The sequence below is a fragment of the Pavona decussata genome, unplaced genomic scaffold, assembly GCF_977016875.1.
Source record: "Pavona decussata unplaced genomic scaffold, jaPavDecu1.1 SCAFFOLD_96, whole genome shotgun sequence".
In the NCBI taxonomy this organism is placed as follows: Eukaryota; Metazoa; Cnidaria; class Anthozoa; order Scleractinia; family Agariciidae; genus Pavona; species Pavona decussata.
This window is the reverse complement of record NW_028145513.1, coordinates 443,873-462,008: the sequence shown is the minus strand read 5'-3', so window position 1 is coordinate 462,008 and position 18,136 is coordinate 443,873. Positions and strand designations below refer to the sequence as shown.

Below are 18,136 nucleotides of genomic sequence, written 5' to 3'. Positions count from 1 at the left end.
TTCATTAAACGATTTTTCTTCAGTACAACTAAAGGGGTGTCGTGACAAAGGGCCAGCGCCCGAAATGCCAACTTTTTTACTCTTTACGGTGGCCAATGAAAACAAACATCTATTATTCTTCAACGATGCATGTCTGGTTATGAACACGCAGTCATGCTCGTTTTTTTAATCCATGAACCGCAACAAGCGCGCTACACATGAATATGACTCGTTCTTTCATTCATGAACCAAAACAAGTGTTCTACACAGTATTGGACAACCCTCTGAACACGCACAGTAGTCAATCCCTTGTCTCAATAATTATTTGAACTGAATTTTATTACTAAACATTGTAACACTTTTATGTACAAATATATATTTCTATTAAATGCATATTTCAGAAATCTCACATGGTATATTTTATAAATGGTATAGAGCAGTTTTTCCTACAAAGACTGTTGTAAAATAGGGAAATTATTATTGACTGAGAAATTTTAGAATTTTATAATCACTTATGACAGATGCGCAGGACGAAACAAGTTTTAGAAGCTTTTTTAAAAGCATTTAAAAATGCAAATTAAAATTATCATTATTCTTTTTGTTGGTTAGTTATCATACTCCTTCGTACGTAAAATAGAAGCTCATAACTACGATTCTCTATCTGTACTAATTCCTTCAGTCAACCCTTTCCCGCGTAACCTCCCTCGCGCGCGGGAAAGATTGCGTGACGAGCCAAAAGAGCGTCTGCGAGGGAGGCTATTTCCAACGTAAATTTATTTTTCGAACTGTTTTTCCCGCGAAAAGGTTTGACGTAAGACGATTAAATTGTCATCGCCTTCTTTGATTGGGTAATTGAACTGTGAGCGTTCCAAAGATCCCCTCAGACCCCATCTAAAAATAAATCTACTGTCTCCAAGGCTTAGCACGAGAGATAGAGGAGGGCTCCTCGGCGTGAAACCACCATCACTTTGTTTTCCTATCTGACACAACTGTTTACAGTACCAACTACTACAGAAACAAACAAACAAACGAAACTGTCCAGAAAATGATTGTTCCATGCATTGAGGTAAACATTATTCTTACTGAAGGCGTTTAACATTTGCACAAAAACCCCGGTCGGAATGGAATGCCAGCATTCGTACTCGTTTTTCTATTTAAGTGGTTTGGCTGGTCTGATGCCATTTATTACTATATTTGTCACAAAAAAAACAAGAATTTTCTGAAATTTCCAACCAGACGTTGGAATGGGCTGTACAATTTTAAAGTGATCAGATAAAATGAGAAAACGCGCACAATGTACATCGAAAATCGAAAAAATAAAACAACGGAAGTGTACGTCTTGAGTCCTTCGCAAATCATCAAAAAGCACGTTAAAATGGTACAGGAAAATTTCCATTAATTTTAGTGTAAATGGCAATCAAGGAATGCGTTAGGCTGCATAACAGGCGTTCATTTAGCCAAGTTCTCGGCTAATTATAATAAACACTTGTTTCCCAGCTAGGAATAGGTCTGAGGATTTGCATCTTTTCTGAAAACTTTTCACTGGAATGCATTGTAGACCATTGTATTATTGAAATTTTCAACCGACAAATCTAATTTAATGGCCCTTGGTTTCAGACGAACAAATTAACAAGGGAAATTTAAATGTTGCCATTCCTTATGTCTGTAAGTACCTAATCTTCATCAGTAAATGAGGATGTTGATGACATCTCATCATCTGAATCACTTTGTGCAGGGGGCGGAGGGGCACCTTCAGGGGCAGCAGCATCAGGATTCCTGAAAACAGAAAAAATGGCCAGGAGCGTACAGTTTACCAAAAGCTTTTCGTACATTTTTTTTATTATTATTGTTTGTTAAATATCGACTTTGATCTGTTGGCCCAAGTTTTTGAAAACTCAAAGGGGGTGAAAATCGGGACAAGTTACACAAGTAAATGTACCAATTAGCGGGTAAACAACATTCCTTATTGTCGGATTTTTTGGTTGGGATAGGAAACGTATTGATACCAATCTGCTTCTTTTTTTTTTAGGATACCCGCATTTTACTATGCGTTCAAGAATTCTGAAGAATTTATGTCATTTCAGCCACTGTTTTGATTTACAACATCAGTTGTCTAACATGGCTGCCAATAATTTTGACAGCATCCACAGACAGTCACAAAATTATGAGCTTCCTCAAACATGGCGTGGAATAGCCAATGCAACTTCATATTCCCCAAAAAATAATTATTATTATTATTGGTCACTTTTGAAAGCCATATTGAAAGGTATTTTAAAAAACAATCAATACACCTTGTAAGTATACTTTTTAGGCAAATCCTGATGACATCTTGACTGTCTAGTGTTGTTACCAGCCCACCCTTTCCAGAAGCTAGCCTGTAAATCAGGCATTTTCTTCTACTGCCTTAAGCTTTTGGAAAAAAACAAAGAATGTCTGATCGTAGGATTACTAGAGGCACAACCCCCATGTGAGGCTGATGAAAACCAATAATAAACTTGACCTACAGAGTTCAACTTACAATGGTATGCAAGTTTAAAAGAATTGCACTAAAGTTACTCAAATCTTTTCTCCAAACTTACTCAAGTAAACTTGGGTCCAGCCCTTCTGCCATCATTTTGGGTGCAATGGCCTGTATAGGAACACCCTAGAAATGACACAATAGCATTGAGTTGTACAAGTATATCTTCACTAATGTTTCAATTTAGGGCAAAGACACAGCTAGGTTTGGGCCAAAAATTGACACAGGCTCTTGCATGATCAAATCTGGACAGCCCTTCAGCTCCAAGTTGAGACATATAAAGATAAAGAACATTGTGAATTTTGTAATATCAGGGCTAGCAGGTTACATTATTGGAACTTGTCAACACTTCAATCATAACCTTGTGATTTTCAAGGTGTAATAAAATTAATATTGAAAACTTACAACTTTAACCATCTGGAAGTACTTGGCATATCTTGGATCTTTGGATACTGTCATTGCTAAGAAAAAAAAGAACATTTATTAAATATGCAGCTAAATGTAATTTTAGGCAAAGTTAAGATCAAGGCAAGTGCTGGTGAGCAGTGCCCGCATGGCCAGGGCATGTGGGGCGGCCACTCCATTTTGCAGGGGCCGCTCGGTTCTTACAGCTCACATGTTTGTGCCAGTTCATCTGTTCACTTGCCGGAGCTTGTAATTTCCAAGTTTGTAGCTCCCAGTCCCTTTCGCCCCTTGGTAAGTATAGTTCAGTGGTTGAATGTAGTAAGTATTTTAAGTAATAATTATATCAAACACGAGGAAGAGTTTTTCATCAGATATCCAAACAATGAGAGGTAGGTTGAAAAAACAACTTCGAGGTGTTTGGATATCTGATGAAACACACTTTCGAGTGTTTGATATGGCTTCTCAAATGATCAATAATTTTTGGAGAAATTCAAGGCTAAAGTAAGCAAAATTTTATGGTAATGAGGATCACATATCCAAACCACGGTCACGGTAGTGATTTTCTTTGAATGTTTTCTCTTGATGAATTATTAATGAGTTTGAGAATTTCTTTTCTCAGCTTTATCTTTCTATCATAATTATATTGATCTTTCAGCATGACAGTGCCACTCACAGGGTTGCCATGGTTTTGCACCTTGCTTGGCTCACTTCACCTGTAGCGCCACTGACTTTCACGCACCTGCCCCCAAGCTCACCTACTGAGGATGAGTTTAACTAGGTAACTAGGTACTTTATACTTTGCTTGGGTATTGTAGTATCTACCTCAAAAGTTCTTCGCTAAGCTTGGGCTGCTTTAGGAATCAAGTTACAATAACAACAACAGTAACAACTACCTTATGATAATAATTATTTGCAAACAACAGGTTTTTTCAAAATATCATAAATCAAATATTATTCTTACTTGGTTTCTCCGGCTCTGGAGCTGATGAATAAGATCCAAACAAAACAGTATTCAGTAAATAAAATATAATATATAAACTGATCAGTTTTAAGAACAATAAATTAGAAAGCATGTGCATGATTGTACATAGCTTGGAAGATAAACAACAAGCATGACCGCTTCTGTCTAGGCACTTTTAATTAATTATCCTATTTTTAGTTATCTTTTCCATGCTACAGTCCTTCATATCAGGTATAGGTATCATCAATTAACTAATCAGATTCTCCTGTTATTTTGACTGAGACTTTGAGGCCAGCTGAAGGAACTTCACATAGAAATAAGTTTACATTTTTTAATGATCTTTTTTTTTTCTAAAAAATTCAACACTGATTTTTAAGACCACAGCATCAGTCACTTACCTGGTTCTTCTGTGGGAGGTGCAGGGGGTCCCTGTGCATGAAAAATGGTCTATAATTAGCTAACTTTAATTAAGGTTTAGGAATAATATTGAAAAGGCAGTCAAAAACAAATTTCAACTTACAAACCAGTCTAACATGCATGAGACCTCCTTTAGGGGGTCTAAGCTTAAATTTCTTTTATTTTTGGAGGGGCAAATATGTTGACAGAAATATATAAAAATATAAAAAAGGTCGGCTAACGTTTTTGCAAAGCCAACAATAGCTTGTAAATTTGTGAAATAAGCTAATAAGTTAAAGGATCCGAACAGATCAGACTGAAGTAGCTTACAAAAATATGCCTTTGAAAGGCAAAAAATATAAATTTATAAATAAATAAATAAAATGATTTGCGAACACAGTTCAACAAAAGATCTTCAAAAGACACAGCCAGAAAAACCTGGGTTTTCTGCGTATATGTTCTTCCTTGAAAACGAAGTACAATCAAGAGAAACCAAATACAGGCTGAGCAAGATTCTGAGCATTCTGATATTATGCGATGTTGCGATTTTGCATAATTGACCTAAACTCGCAACAAATTGCATAATTCATGAAAAATCACAGAATTTGTACAAAATCGCACAATTTAAGAATAAAAGAGCAAAAATCTTGCTTAATGTTAAGTTCCCCAATAATTTGAATGTTATCTCAAGGAGTTTTTTCTTTCAAAAGGCATCAAAAATCACTTGGAAGCATTCCTTCATTGAACAAGCGAACAAACAGGCGTTCTATGCTTCATTTGACATGTTGGGGACCTGGTGCTGGTTTTCATTGGCAAGGAATAAACAATCCTTTTATGTAAATACATCAATCACAATCATTGCTATATTTTTAAGGTGTCATTTGATCCCTTCATACTTGCGATGTAGGTATTGCAGTAAAAAGTGCTCGATAGTCGCTTCCAATATGTAGCAGGGCAAAAAACTTCCACTCGTCCGCCCGTCCGAGACGAGTACTCTCGTATCTCGGACGAGTGGATTTCCAAAAGCACTTGTCCTACGGGACGAGTAGAGTTTGCCTAAAAAAAGATGTTCTTTTCTACTGAGGTCTGAGTTCCCAAGCATTTTGGACATTGTAAACTAGCCTGAGTTTCACGAAGTTTGGTTTCTTTTCACGGTAACTTTCCCGTTTTTGCTTCTGTTTTCCGAGAATATCTGGTTCTGTTGTTTCGATGAAGACTGGGATCCACATACCATAAATGGGAATGACAACCTCGTTTGAGACAAGGCTTCATTAACACTTGAACGAGGTGATAACCGTTGTGGCAAGTTTTGTGATTATTAAAGAAGTAATAAAACCTGTAAAAAAATATGAAGACATGTGAATTCGAAAATTCCAACCAACATAGAAAAAAGAATTTCCCTGGGTTAAAATTGACGCGGATAAGAATGAAATGTTCTGCATTGTGTGCCGCAAGTATCCGACAGTAGCTGATAAAGCGAGCCGGCTTTATGGTGGATCATCCGTCACTGGTTTTCGCCATCACAGATTCTCTTGTGAGTCACGAGAAGAGCCATTCTTATTACTTTTGTTTTCAACGAGCTAAAAACGAAGAAAAACCAGAGCAGGTGCCGCTACAGTGAATAAGCCGGAGTCATCTTAGATCGCAGTTTTAATGCCTCATAGATGTGCTACATTTTCTCAAGTCGTGTATAAAGAATGTGAGTGATCCCGATGTGTCTGTATGAAATGGTGTTGTATTAAAAAGTGCAAAGAACAACATAAATTGAAATAACTGTTAAAATAAATACTAGAGATTTGGTACAAAACAGATTATACAATTTCTACGTTTTTTTTTTATGACATTTTGTTATTCACTTTAATAATTTTTTCGGACTAGTAAATTTAACTTTCGGACAACCAGAATCTGAACGTTACTCGTCCAATGGGCAAGTGGAATGAAAAAAAAGTTTTTTGCCCTGTGTAGCTATTTTGTTTTAATTGAAATAAACATCCTCATCATGGATAAGTTTGTGGTTAAAATGCCGAGCGCTTCTTCGCAGGAGAAAAAAAGATCGCACCTTCCTGTAAATATTTTGGCAAAAGACAAAGTAAGAAAGTACCCCGAAGGAATTTTTCATGTTGACAATGGTCTGTTGTTTTGCTCTTCGTGCAACATAGTGGTTGATCATCTTCGAAAGTTTGTGACCTTGAAGCTTAGTCACACGTACAAGTGGAACACGGAAAAAAATGCGGATGGGAAGCAACAAACGCTGACTTGACCAAATTGGCAATATCTGATTTTCAATAATTTGAAATGCAGAGGCAACAAATGATTTATTTCAGCTGTTTCTTCATTTCTCTGTGCTCTAATTGCTTCTTGAACAGCAAAAAATGGATTATGCTCTTCTTAGACCTAATAAAACAAGGTTAAATTAGCTAAAATGAAATCGCATAATTTGCCGCATAATAGACCTTTCTTGCCGCATAATGAGACTTAAAAGTGCCGCATAATTTCCAAATTTTTTTCGCACCCTATCAGAAGCCCTGAATTTAGTATTTCAAAGCCAAATCTTTATATATAAGATAGTTTGCTATTAATTCAGTCCCTCAAATGTTCTCGTCAGGTGCCCCTGAGAATAATGAATGAGATTTTAAGAAGCACACAGTAGAGTCCGTGCTACAATAAAGGCCAGTCACCTACCTCAGCAGCAGCTGACTGTGGTACATCTGAAGCAGGAGGTGGGGCTGTTCCCCCAGAAGCCGATGCTGTGTCACCAGGCTGACTTGGTGCAGGAGTTGACACGGTCACATCTTCCAGGCCAGGAATGGATGCTAACTGTACAACAAAAAAAATAAATAAACAAACTGAAACAAAGCGGATTACATAAACTGTTTTCACCACAAGTTAAGAGAATAGTTATATCCGTAAAAATGATTGACTATTAACAAAACTATCATTAACTAAATGTTATAATTGAATTTATTCAAAGATGTATCAGGGCTGTCATTAAGAGGCGGGGGCCAGGGATTTCCCACGGTTACTAAGAACGTGGCCCCCGGCTATTTTCACAGGAAAATAAAAGAAAAATAGAACCAAAAGAAATTCGTAGCTGCTTGATTCCCCGCCTACTTGTTGTATTTATCCAGCAACTTGAAATCTTAGTGACAGCCCTGATGTATACATTGTTGTCATCTTTGATTTCTCAAAATGTAGTCACAACCACTGACCAGTCAACTACATCAAAGGAATTAAAAAGAAGGAGAAGAATATAAAATATAAAGAATAATTTCTTTGGGCTTCCTCGCCATTTTCCTTTATTTCTGTATAATTCTGTAAATTACATCCTGTGGCAAAAAAAAAAACTTACAGTAAAAAGGTACAAAAAACATGTAGAATTAACATCTACCTTGGCTTCCAGGATGCTCATCATTATTTCTATTCTCTGTATTTTATTGGACAATTCTGCTAATTTCTGTAATTTGCAAAACAAATTAAAAGTCATTTAGTTGTTAAAAAAAATTATTACATTATGGAATTGTTTCACACTGCAAAGAAAACTGCAGTCTGTAAAAAAAAAAGATTCAAGAAATCGTTTCTATTCTACATAACAAATTGCATTTTACTGAATGATTACCATTAGGATCGTAATTTGGCTCATTTTTTACAAACATTACATTTTTGGCAGTGTGAAACAAGACACAAAAACTACTTAACCCTTTCCCGTCCGAGGGAAATGGCGAATTTTTCTAAATCGCTTACTATGAACTGGGAGACTACATGTGATATACCATTTAAAAGGTATTTTCTGGAGTGTGCTATAAATCACACCAACAGAGATGGAGGAGGTCACATATTAGAGTGAGAAAAGTCCAAAACGAAAAAAGAAAAACATTGAAAATTTTCTTATTCGTTGTACATACTGGGTATCCCTCTAAACTATAGCTTAATGTACAGCTCTCAGTGCATTGCTTGTTGTAAGATATCAACTGGACCCTTAACGTACAAAGGAAAAAAATCCAAAAGTTTGAGGGGTGGTAAATCAAGTCTCATATAGAAGGGGGGCATGATTTTATGCCTTCAATTTATAGATCTTTCAAAGATCTTTTGGTTGTGCAAATTTCACACAAATTGACCAAATACTGAGCTCATAATTGCATCTTGTGCCATATGGCACTCTTGGTCAGGAAAGGGTTAAAGTACAAGAAAACATCTACAGGCAGACACAGGTTGAGGTACACTTGTATGGCAGGTGGAGCTAATAACCCAATTTCTGCAGCATGAAGCAGCTTGGCATATTTCTTCTCCTCCCAGGATGGGAATTACTACTTGGACGCTACAAGAATCTTAAAAAATGATGAGGCTCCTCATCGTAACTTGTGAAGGGTTTAAAATGTGTAGTTTGGTACCACTTCTAAGGGTTTTTCAATCAACAAAATTATGGTCACAGGGTATTTGGCTAAATAAAATGACATGAACAAATTTGCAAGAAAGAATAATATTATTGGTATCTTTTAGGAAAACAAATTTCATCCAACACCACAAAGTGAGATTTTGGTACCAGTAGTTTAAAGGCTTCTTTTCAAAAGTTCCAATGATAACCCCTGTCTTTTAACCACACAACTGTCTCCTGGGGAATCAATATTTTAATTTTATTATCTGAAGTTAATCCCTAATGGTTTGTTGGCATCCATTTATACACCCAGGTGGAGAGAGATAAGAGAAAACTCATAAACCCAAAAGTAAGGGAGTGTTTCCATGATACCAGTAGGACTTTTAACCCATATAAGTTCAACACAGCTCTGTATTGAAAAAGTGTTCATTTATAGGATATTGGCCAAAACTATGATATCAGTAACGGTGTGAGGTCTCCCAGACTGGTACAAATCTAATTGTGCTGGACTGATCTTGTACCGGTATGAAGAGTCATAACTGTCATGTTATATACACAATGTGACTGTTAATTCCACATTTCTGTAGTTTCAACAATTCCATAAAATATACAGATCAAAACTCATACCACCATAGAAACAGCAACATAGTATAAAGCTTTCATCTTGTACCAGACTGAAAGTCATATAGGTATTGTCTAAACATCTCCTTTCTCTAAGTTAGGCCATAAAGTGAGAAACTTTGATAAATTGAAGGGTTAACTTGTAGTGCAGGTTTTATTTTTTGGGTCAATTTTTCAGGGATGGGTAAATCATTTTTATGAGTATATCTTAATAATAATATTATAATTTGGTCTCATCTAACTCACCTCTTCACACACACATGAAAATCTATTCAAGAACCTGACAGAATGCGTAATAAAGTGGTTGAGAAAAGCTAATGTTCTCTTGTGATTAATTGGTCCAACCTGAAAACAAAAACAAAATGTCATATAATGTGTATTTATGAATGTTGAACAGAAACCATTAAACAACACATTAAATGTCATTTCCTGGAAGTAAATTCGTTGAACAGAAATAATGTTGGTATATGCAAATGTTGCAGAGGACGAAATTTCTGAGCTCAGCAAGCACGTCATACAGAGCTGTGGTCTCATTCATTCAAAAGCCTTTCAGAGAATCATGCCAAGTGGATCATACGCTGGATCTGAGATAGGTCACTGTCAGACAGGGTTTGTTGCATTCTCAGTGGTTCTTTTACGTTCCCAAATTGGAGACAGGACCACCATTTCTACGCTGTCATTCTTAGCCATGTGATTAGGTCTAAACATTTGTGGATGTCAAAGCAAAGGCAGCACCTTCTCCTAAGATATTTTAAGACCTTAAAGTTACCAATGTTATTTTCCCTATGTTAACAACAGTGTCTCCTCACGCAGAGGTATTTTTGCACCTTGAAAAAGTTGGACTGACATGGGGAACAAAGCATTGTTTCCTGATGCTTCTTCCTTTTTTACATTTTAAGATCGAGACATAGAAACATACTGGTATGTTTTTCCAGACTAAGTTGCTATGCAGCCATGTGGCTGCACGACTAATAAGCAGGTATATGTATGTGACTTCGCCGGTAACCATGTATTATAACCATGTTGGCACTTTCTTTTATACAGGTATCTTCGTAACCATGTAGACACCGTTTCAAGAGGGGTTTGGAATAGTCGGGTATCATTTCTGCAGTTTTTTTTTTTTTTTTTTAATTTAGGCCGAAAATACTATTTGTAAGTGGGGTCACACATGCAGGTATGCCCGGGATGTATGGAATTACCCATAAATGATACGTCCCTATAGCTACTTGATTTAAAATTTTTCAAACCAGTTCCCATGTTCCAGATTGTATTAATGAATATAAGAAAAAGAAAAGAACAATTCAACTGGCTTGAAAATTTTTAAAGCAAAACGAAACGTTAACCGGTGCAACATAATTAAGACTTAAGCTTTAAGAATTATTGAAAGCTTATAAGCTAAATCTTTCAATATCTAGCTTACCTTCGTATAGTCTACATTTGGCCCCACAATCGGCAGACCATCGCTATCCATTTTTATTCAGCTTGCTATAGCTAAATTCGAGTTAAAAGACAAATTGTACTGTAAATATTCAATTCTAAAATCCTATTTCCGACTGAGAACTGAGTTTGTACAATTTTTATCATGGCACAGCAGCAATTCGTCGTAGTCCTTCATATAAGAAGCATTGAAATATGTCACGTGACATATCGAAGACGCTACGTGTGTTTTTTCGTTGTTGTTCTTTTGGTGGTATGGGGTTCGGTTAGGTCTTAAGTTTCTGCAATTTTAAAAGCTGTTACTGACCATATACCATGATCGAGGGACGCAAACGCAACGCCATGAGTTTTGCTGCAAGTTTCCTACTTACAACCGCGTTGGTATTTGGCGCCAATTCTGCAAAAGGAGATAACAGTTCGTGCTCAATGGTGGAGCGTCTTCAGGGCGAAATGGTGAACATCAAAACGGCAAAACAAAATGCAGAGAAGAACAATGGAATTGTCTCCGTTCCCAAAGCGTTGAAAGTAAATTCCTCAGAAGACTGTGAACAAGGCTGCTGTGGTAATATCAACTGCACAGTTTATCTGTTTTATCCTCACCCTCCGTCGAATAAAGAGCACAACGTAAACTGTTTCTTCCTCAACTGTCGACCGCAGAGCTTATGTTCTCTGGTCAACGTGAGCAGTAAAGCTAAAGGTTCGGTGGTTGGCATTCGCGAACTACCTGCAGGTAAATGCTGTTGTGAGTAAAGGCTTGTTTATGCTTGAGTAGTGTTCTGTTTTAACCTTATATACATTATAACAGCTGTTTGCCATAGTCAGAATGATGTTACGTTATTATAAGCTTTAACGCTCCTAATAGGGTGATTACGTTGTTTCATTAATGGTTTTATTAAACTAGGTTAACACAGGGAAAGACCATAAACTTAAATAATGTCTTGCTTTTCAACCTGTCTGCCTTGCATTGTACAAATTAACCTTGTCTCTCCATGGATTTGTACACCAAAACCTATTAAAGCAAAGTATGGGCTGATGTTGTACAAATTGTTTGTGATCCAGATAGTGGCAAGACGAGATTAGCATATTTGGGCAAGATGATATTGTTTCCTAAAAAAGTGTCATGTTTTAAAGGCTAAACGATACTTTTATGATTTAAGCAGGACGTTACATATCGATCATCGGAAAGCTAGTCGATAAGTCAAGAGTTAACAAATAGATTCCATTTTGCCGTGCATCTGTACTCTGATAACGCACAGATGACGTCAAAACGTGGTGATGTTCTCACCACGTTTTGACATCCTCTGTGCGTTATCAGAGTACAGACCCACGGCAAAATGGAATCTATTTGTTTTATACAATAACCAAGACATTTCAACACACTTCATGAGCGAGCATCGCGTTACCTGAGCTGAGTCAAAATCTTTCCAGCAAACTCAGTCTTGGACTACTACACACATGTAATTGTGATTTTCTAAATTAGAATATAATCCGAAAGAATTTCACTAACAAAATTTTCAAAACTAACCTTTATTCCAGAAGGAAATCCTGACCTCAAAATATTACAGCATGTATGTCGCTTCACTGCGATTTGTAATCAATTACTCGCCATTACCGGTTTTCTGTCGGCGACATATTTCGACAAATATTTGCTTCCTTTTCACGTCACAACAAAGTTCTAGCTTTCCTATCCTGGTTGAGGTCATTCTCAATGGTCTTTGTCTAATTTTTTATTGGACAGTTTTCCTTTCCTGAGAAAATTTGCCTGTGTTTGTCCGCTACTCGCAAAAACAGTTTGCAAAACTTTGTTGACCAGTCGCTCTGGCTGGACTCAAGACTCTGATCACGTGCGCCGGTCACACCACTCTATGACGTCAATCATGCCTCTATACCCTAATCACACATCCCTCTAGACCAATCAAAACGCGAGTTTTATGCACTTTATTGTATAATACTTGATATTTTTTGATAGTTGTCGATCGATTAGTGTAATTTGTCGATATAACTCAGAATTATTGATATCTTATGTCCTGATTTAAGTTTTTCTGAATATAGTAACATTGTGAGGAGATTTGGGTAGAAATGGTTTTTTGCAAAGGTTACGACAATCATGTGCCAATTATTCTCTGGATAGACTGTTCATGTAAAAAGTAGGAAAATTACGAACTTCCTACATTGATTGTTTTGTTCAATTTTTCACAATCTGTAGTAATATTAAAAGTGAGGGTCATCTATATTGTCTACATGTCTGCCTCAGCATGCGACATAAAAATGACAATAATATTAGTCGACTACTTTTAAACTCATTGTCAATAGATGAGCTTGGAGAAGGTGCCTAAGAGAAGGTGGTGCCATGCAAGAAACGAGAAATGAGCAGAGCACGCGGGTATCCATGGCAACCCTGAGAGCGGCAACCACCCAGGCACCGTCACACTGAAAGAATTAGTGGAGAAACTTACCAATCCACATACTTACCCTGACCAAAAGAAGGGAGGGGGGGACAGGGAGCAAAAGCACGCCACGAGCAGATTCACTGATCGATGCAGAATGCACGCCCTCACACATCTGGAAAGCATCACATATCATGAACCTGCAAAAACCTGTACGTGATCCAGAATGCGCATGCCCGCCCAAATACTGCAGGACAGCATTGGCTCGAGTCTAACTTAGTCTAAATTACATTTAGCCGCATTAAAAATCTGCCGTGGCAGAGGTCATACAGTTTACATTTAACACATTCAAAATAGCAGAGCTTACGCACATGAGAAGAACATTTAAGTCTTATATTAGGGTTATTCAAAAGTTGAATTATGTGCGTCGCAACATAATTTTTTGTTTTTTGGGGGCAATAGTCCTGATACTATCCCTTAAAACAAGATTTACTCAGCAGATCCTTGTAGCATGAATGAATGAATGAATGAATGAATGAATGAATGAATGAATGAATGAATGAATTCTTATATACCGCACATATCACCAAGTCTCATGGCGGTTTACATTTCTGTGTGGTGAGATCGGACGTCAGCATGTGAAGGCGCCTCTGGCAGCCGCTATCGGTCCATATTCGATCTCACCCACCCACCCACTTTACCCAAGCATGAGTGTGAAAGATAGAAGGCCAGACCACAACACCGGGAACTACGTCCCCTACTCTTGCGAACAGTGTGTGGGTTCTTTAACGTCCCACAAAGTAATCATGAAGAAGGGTTGTGAGACGGGACCTACGATTTATCGTCCTTATCCGAGAAGACTAGAAAGTCTAACCGTTTGCAGATGTTATTACAAAGGCAGCACTTTCTCCTTAGTTATTTAAAGACCCTGAGTGTTGGTCCGGCCGGGGTTTGAACCCACGACCTCCCGCACGGGAGCCCGGTGCTCTACCAACTGAGCCAACCGGTCAGCGGTTAACCATATGTGTAACCTGATGTACAGAACACACATATGTCCTTGTAAGAGTGAAGAGGTCAATAAACAGGGGTAGCTTGCTTTTGCACAATGGTGCAAGTGAACAGCCTTCCAACCTCTACTGTCTGGGAGCATAAACATTTCAAAGAACATTAAATGCAAGGTTTATGCTTACGTTGTTTCGTTAATGTAGAAAGCTATATGTGCGTGCTATGTTTTGTTATCGCTGAAAATTATATTGGCGTCTTGTGTTTTGTTATCACTGAAAATTTTTTGTGCATGCTATGTGTTGTTATTGTTAAAAGAGACATCTGCGCGCTTTGTTTCGTTATCGCTGAAAATTATATGTGAGGCTAGGTTTGGTTGTTATTGAAAAGTGGCAAGTAACTTGAAAAAAGATTAAGAAATTAAAGACTGCTTATTCTTTTAAGATATTTATTGGCTCCATCTTTCACTAACTGTGATTTCTTCTGTTGGGCTCTTTCCCTTTAGGAAGCCTTCTCAATTTTATCCTATCATTCAAAATATCTCAGAGTGAGAAAATAATGCATATAAACCCCATTTATCCTGGGCATTACAGTGTGTATCTGAAATAGATCTATAAGACCAGTAATTATTAATAAGTGTTTCTTATAACAGTTTGAAGAACTTGAAGCATTCATTTTGTATTTCATAATGATGCACCATCATGGATTCATTTTTCACCTGGTCAGTTTTCTGATGGAGTTTTATGATACATAGTATTATTTTGTTCTGGTTATACTTTCTTGCCCTTTTTTTTTTTTTTTTCAAATATATGTATGTTGCTATATATACGTTTTTCATAGTAAACAAGAGCTATTGAAACCAGATTAATCAAAGTGTGAAAATTGCTGGGTATAATATATATTTTTTTACCCCACTCATTATTTTAAACAGTTTGCCTGGAGTCCTCAAAACACACCATGCAGAATATTATATTAGCTTAAAACTAATCCCCATTTACTGTTTCTATGCAACCATTTGAACTTTGAGAAAATGCTAGGTGTTATTTTGTTCTTCAAGCTGGTGTTGCTACAGTTACTAGAATGTTAAGTCTAGAATTGTTTCATCATTGGTACCCTTCACAAAATTTTGAATTCTTGCCAACCCCACTGAGTGTTTGCATCAGTGGGATTATGACAACAAGAAATAGACTTTTCTTATATATCTTTTTAAATAAAGATACATGTATAAACAGCTGCCAGAACATTGCAGTTACTTAATAAATAACATACTTTATCTATAGGCAGTTGGTTGGTTAATGAGCATGTATCATGTAATTAAAATTTAATGAAAGCAGATTATAAACTGATCAAATGATAATATTATTATTATAAATACATGTAGTTTCCAGCCAATACCGTCGGTTGCATCTAAGGGTGTACACGGGAGGGAAAAACATGTTCTAGTTGGGTGCAAATGTGACATGTTTTGGCGCCAAACATTGGAAGTTTGGAGTAGGCGGCTGTTGTTGACTTGATTTGTTTTTGCTCAACAAGATATTTTTTGCAAGTATTTTTTAGATGTTAAGAATACTTTCTGGAGGCAAGTGTGCTGTTTCTGAGCAAGAAATATGCCTGCAAGTTGAGAAAAATGAAATAAACTTGTGAGTAGAATGCGCTGATCTGGCGCAACAGTTTGCTTAACAGCTGTCAAACTTCGAATGTTTGGCGACCAAACATGTCATGCCTGGCACCCTATTAATTATTATTGATAGAACATGTTTTTTTGTCTTGTGTCCATGCTTAGATGCAACGGATGGTAATGAATTGTCACAGTAATGTTATGTTGACTTTGTGATGTTTTCCTGCAGGTAATGCAGTTGAACCCAAGCTGGCTGCTAACTTGGAAACTGTGTCTACTGTTCAACCAGTTGGCAGTCAAAAGGTAGATGTATTATTATTATGTTCACAGCAGTCAACTGCAAAAACGCTAACATCAGTTCTGCTTTCCCCTAGTTAATTTCTTGGTACAACATTATGAGGGTAAAGTTTGTTCCAAAACGAATGCAAAATGCACCATGAGAAAGCTAACTGTGGCTAATGGTTACGGTATTTACTAAAATAGTTTTAACATGTACCCAGTGTAAAAACTGGCCAAGAAAGAAATGACACTATCCAGTAGATAAAAATAATGTACTTCAACTGCTACTTTTTATGTGTCAGTGGTTCCAACCCTTTTCTTGATTCAAGGAACCAGTAGTGTACTTACAAGTAGTATTGAATTTTAATCATATGAACCTGGTATGTACACACTGTAATGTTTCATTTTCTAAAATCACCCAGGAATCTTCAACTTCTAAACCAAATGTCACAACAAAGGAACCAGGGAAAACAACAACTCCAGTTCAGACCAAAGGTATGCACTAAAAAGAAAAAATAATATACCCTGACAAAGATAAAATTATTGTCAAGGAATAGGGCAGGGAAACATCAGTCTTGGTTTATATAGGATTTGTAGTCAGGGTTTTTAACCATTTTGAACTCATGGCAATATTTATATATTCAATAAATCAATCAACCAATCAAGTGATTATTTACCCATGGAACGTCAGTGAGCTAACAAAAGCTCATTCAAAATACATACGTGCATTTACAAGTTATAAAAATTAAAAAGAAAACTAAGATACAAACTTAGTTACACAAAACAATTCAACTATAAGATCATAGATCATCATGATGTTTTTATAAATTATAAGAATTAAGAACGATTAAAACTTAGCCTAAAATTTTATATATCAATTTTCCTTAAAAGATGTCTTAAGACTTTCCTTCCTTAGGTCGATTTTCAATGAGTTCAATGTCCCTCTGATTCAAAGATCGTTTTGAACAAGATTCCCTGTGAATGTGCCCAAGTCTATATTTGAGAAACTGGGAGAACAAATATTATATTTGTATGAACGGATTAAGGAGCACAGCTAATATGCTGTAACTTTACTTGCATCTGATGCATATGATGTTTTTATAAATTATAAGAATTAAGAACGATTAAAACTTAGCCTAAAATTTAATATTACCAATTTTTCTTAAAGATGTCTTAAGACTTTCCTTCCTTAGGTCGATTTTCAATGAGTTCAATGTCCCTCTGATTCAAAGATCGTTTTGAACAAGATTCCCTGTGAATGTGCCCAAGTCTATATTTGAGAAACTGGGAGAACAATATTTGTATGAACGGATTAAGGAGCACAGCTAATATGCTGTAACTTTACTTGCATCTGACGATGATTATATTATGATCGAAATGTACCTTATTTTAAAATCAAATGTTTTGGCCTTTTCCTAAAAATTTTACATGATGTAGAATGAAAGATTGCATCTGTACTCTAGATGTATGATTCATGTCTCCTTTTCTCATAATTCACATTCTGGGTTCATTTCTTTAGCTTCCACAACTTCTGCGCCATTGGCAATCAAGAAACCTAAAGATGATAACAACCACACCACAAGTGGGTCGCTGGTCATTGCACTTGGTTTTGGCATCTTGTTCTTTTTGGCTGTCGTTGTACTAATTGGTCGTCCTTGGTGGCAATCATTTCACAGACCGAGGTATTCAAAAGTGGATTATCTAATGAATGGACTCTAGTTTAATTCTTAATAGAGTTATATTTTGTTAGAAAGAGGACGGCTCTATTTAGTGTTAATATTTATTACATGCAACAGGTGTAATAATTATTGGTTTGTTATAGATCTGTTAATGTTAAACAGATAATTCAACCCTTTGAAGGGATCTCATTTTGGTGCATGTGCATGAATCTAAATACTTGTTTCTCTTTCTGATCAATTTTTTAGCTTTAAAAAAACCCACTCACATTTACTTCAGTGATCACGTATTTCGCAGTTGATGATTTACAGATATATTCAATTACCTGAAAAATCATCAACCATGAAATTTTTACTTGTAAGCAAATTTGCTTCCAGAGTTATCTACTCACTTCTGATTGGTTCATAAACAACAAAAGACTGGATCTAGCCTTTAATTTCTTGTGCTTTCGGATTTGAAGCTACAGTCCTCCCAAGGTACCAAA

General features: G+C 36.5%; 2 protein-coding genes across 2 annotated transcripts; one reads left to right on the top strand and one right to left on the bottom strand.

The window, feature by feature from the left end:
• Positions 1–300: 300 nt before the first annotated feature.
• Positions 301–10,858, bottom strand: LOC146472787 (WASH complex subunit 3-like). The gene is made up of 9 exons (XM_085118971.1): positions 10,673–10,858; positions 9,499–9,597; positions 7,648–7,713; positions 6,942–7,076; positions 4,262–4,292; positions 3,864–3,884; positions 2,903–2,958; positions 2,559–2,623; positions 301–1,755 (listed from the first exon to the last, which is right to left on the bottom strand). The coding sequence occupies exons 1-9, from the start codon at positions 10,721–10,723 to the stop codon at positions 1,653–1,655; spliced, it is 627 nt and encodes a 208-aa protein (XP_084975097.1). The 5' UTR covers positions 10,724–10,858; the 3' UTR covers positions 301–1,652.
• Positions 10,859–10,900: 42 nt separating this feature from the next.
• LOC146472786 (uncharacterized) lies at positions 10,901–18,133 on the top strand. The gene is made up of 4 exons (XM_085118970.1): positions 10,901–11,419; positions 15,926–15,999; positions 16,398–16,470; positions 17,495–18,133. Exons 1-4 carry the CDS (start codon positions 11,005–11,007, stop codon positions 17,692–17,694), a joined length of 762 nt encoding a protein of 253 aa, XP_084975096.1. The 5' UTR covers positions 10,901–11,004; the 3' UTR covers positions 17,695–18,133.
• The last annotated feature ends 3 nt before the right edge of the window (positions 18,134–18,136 follow it).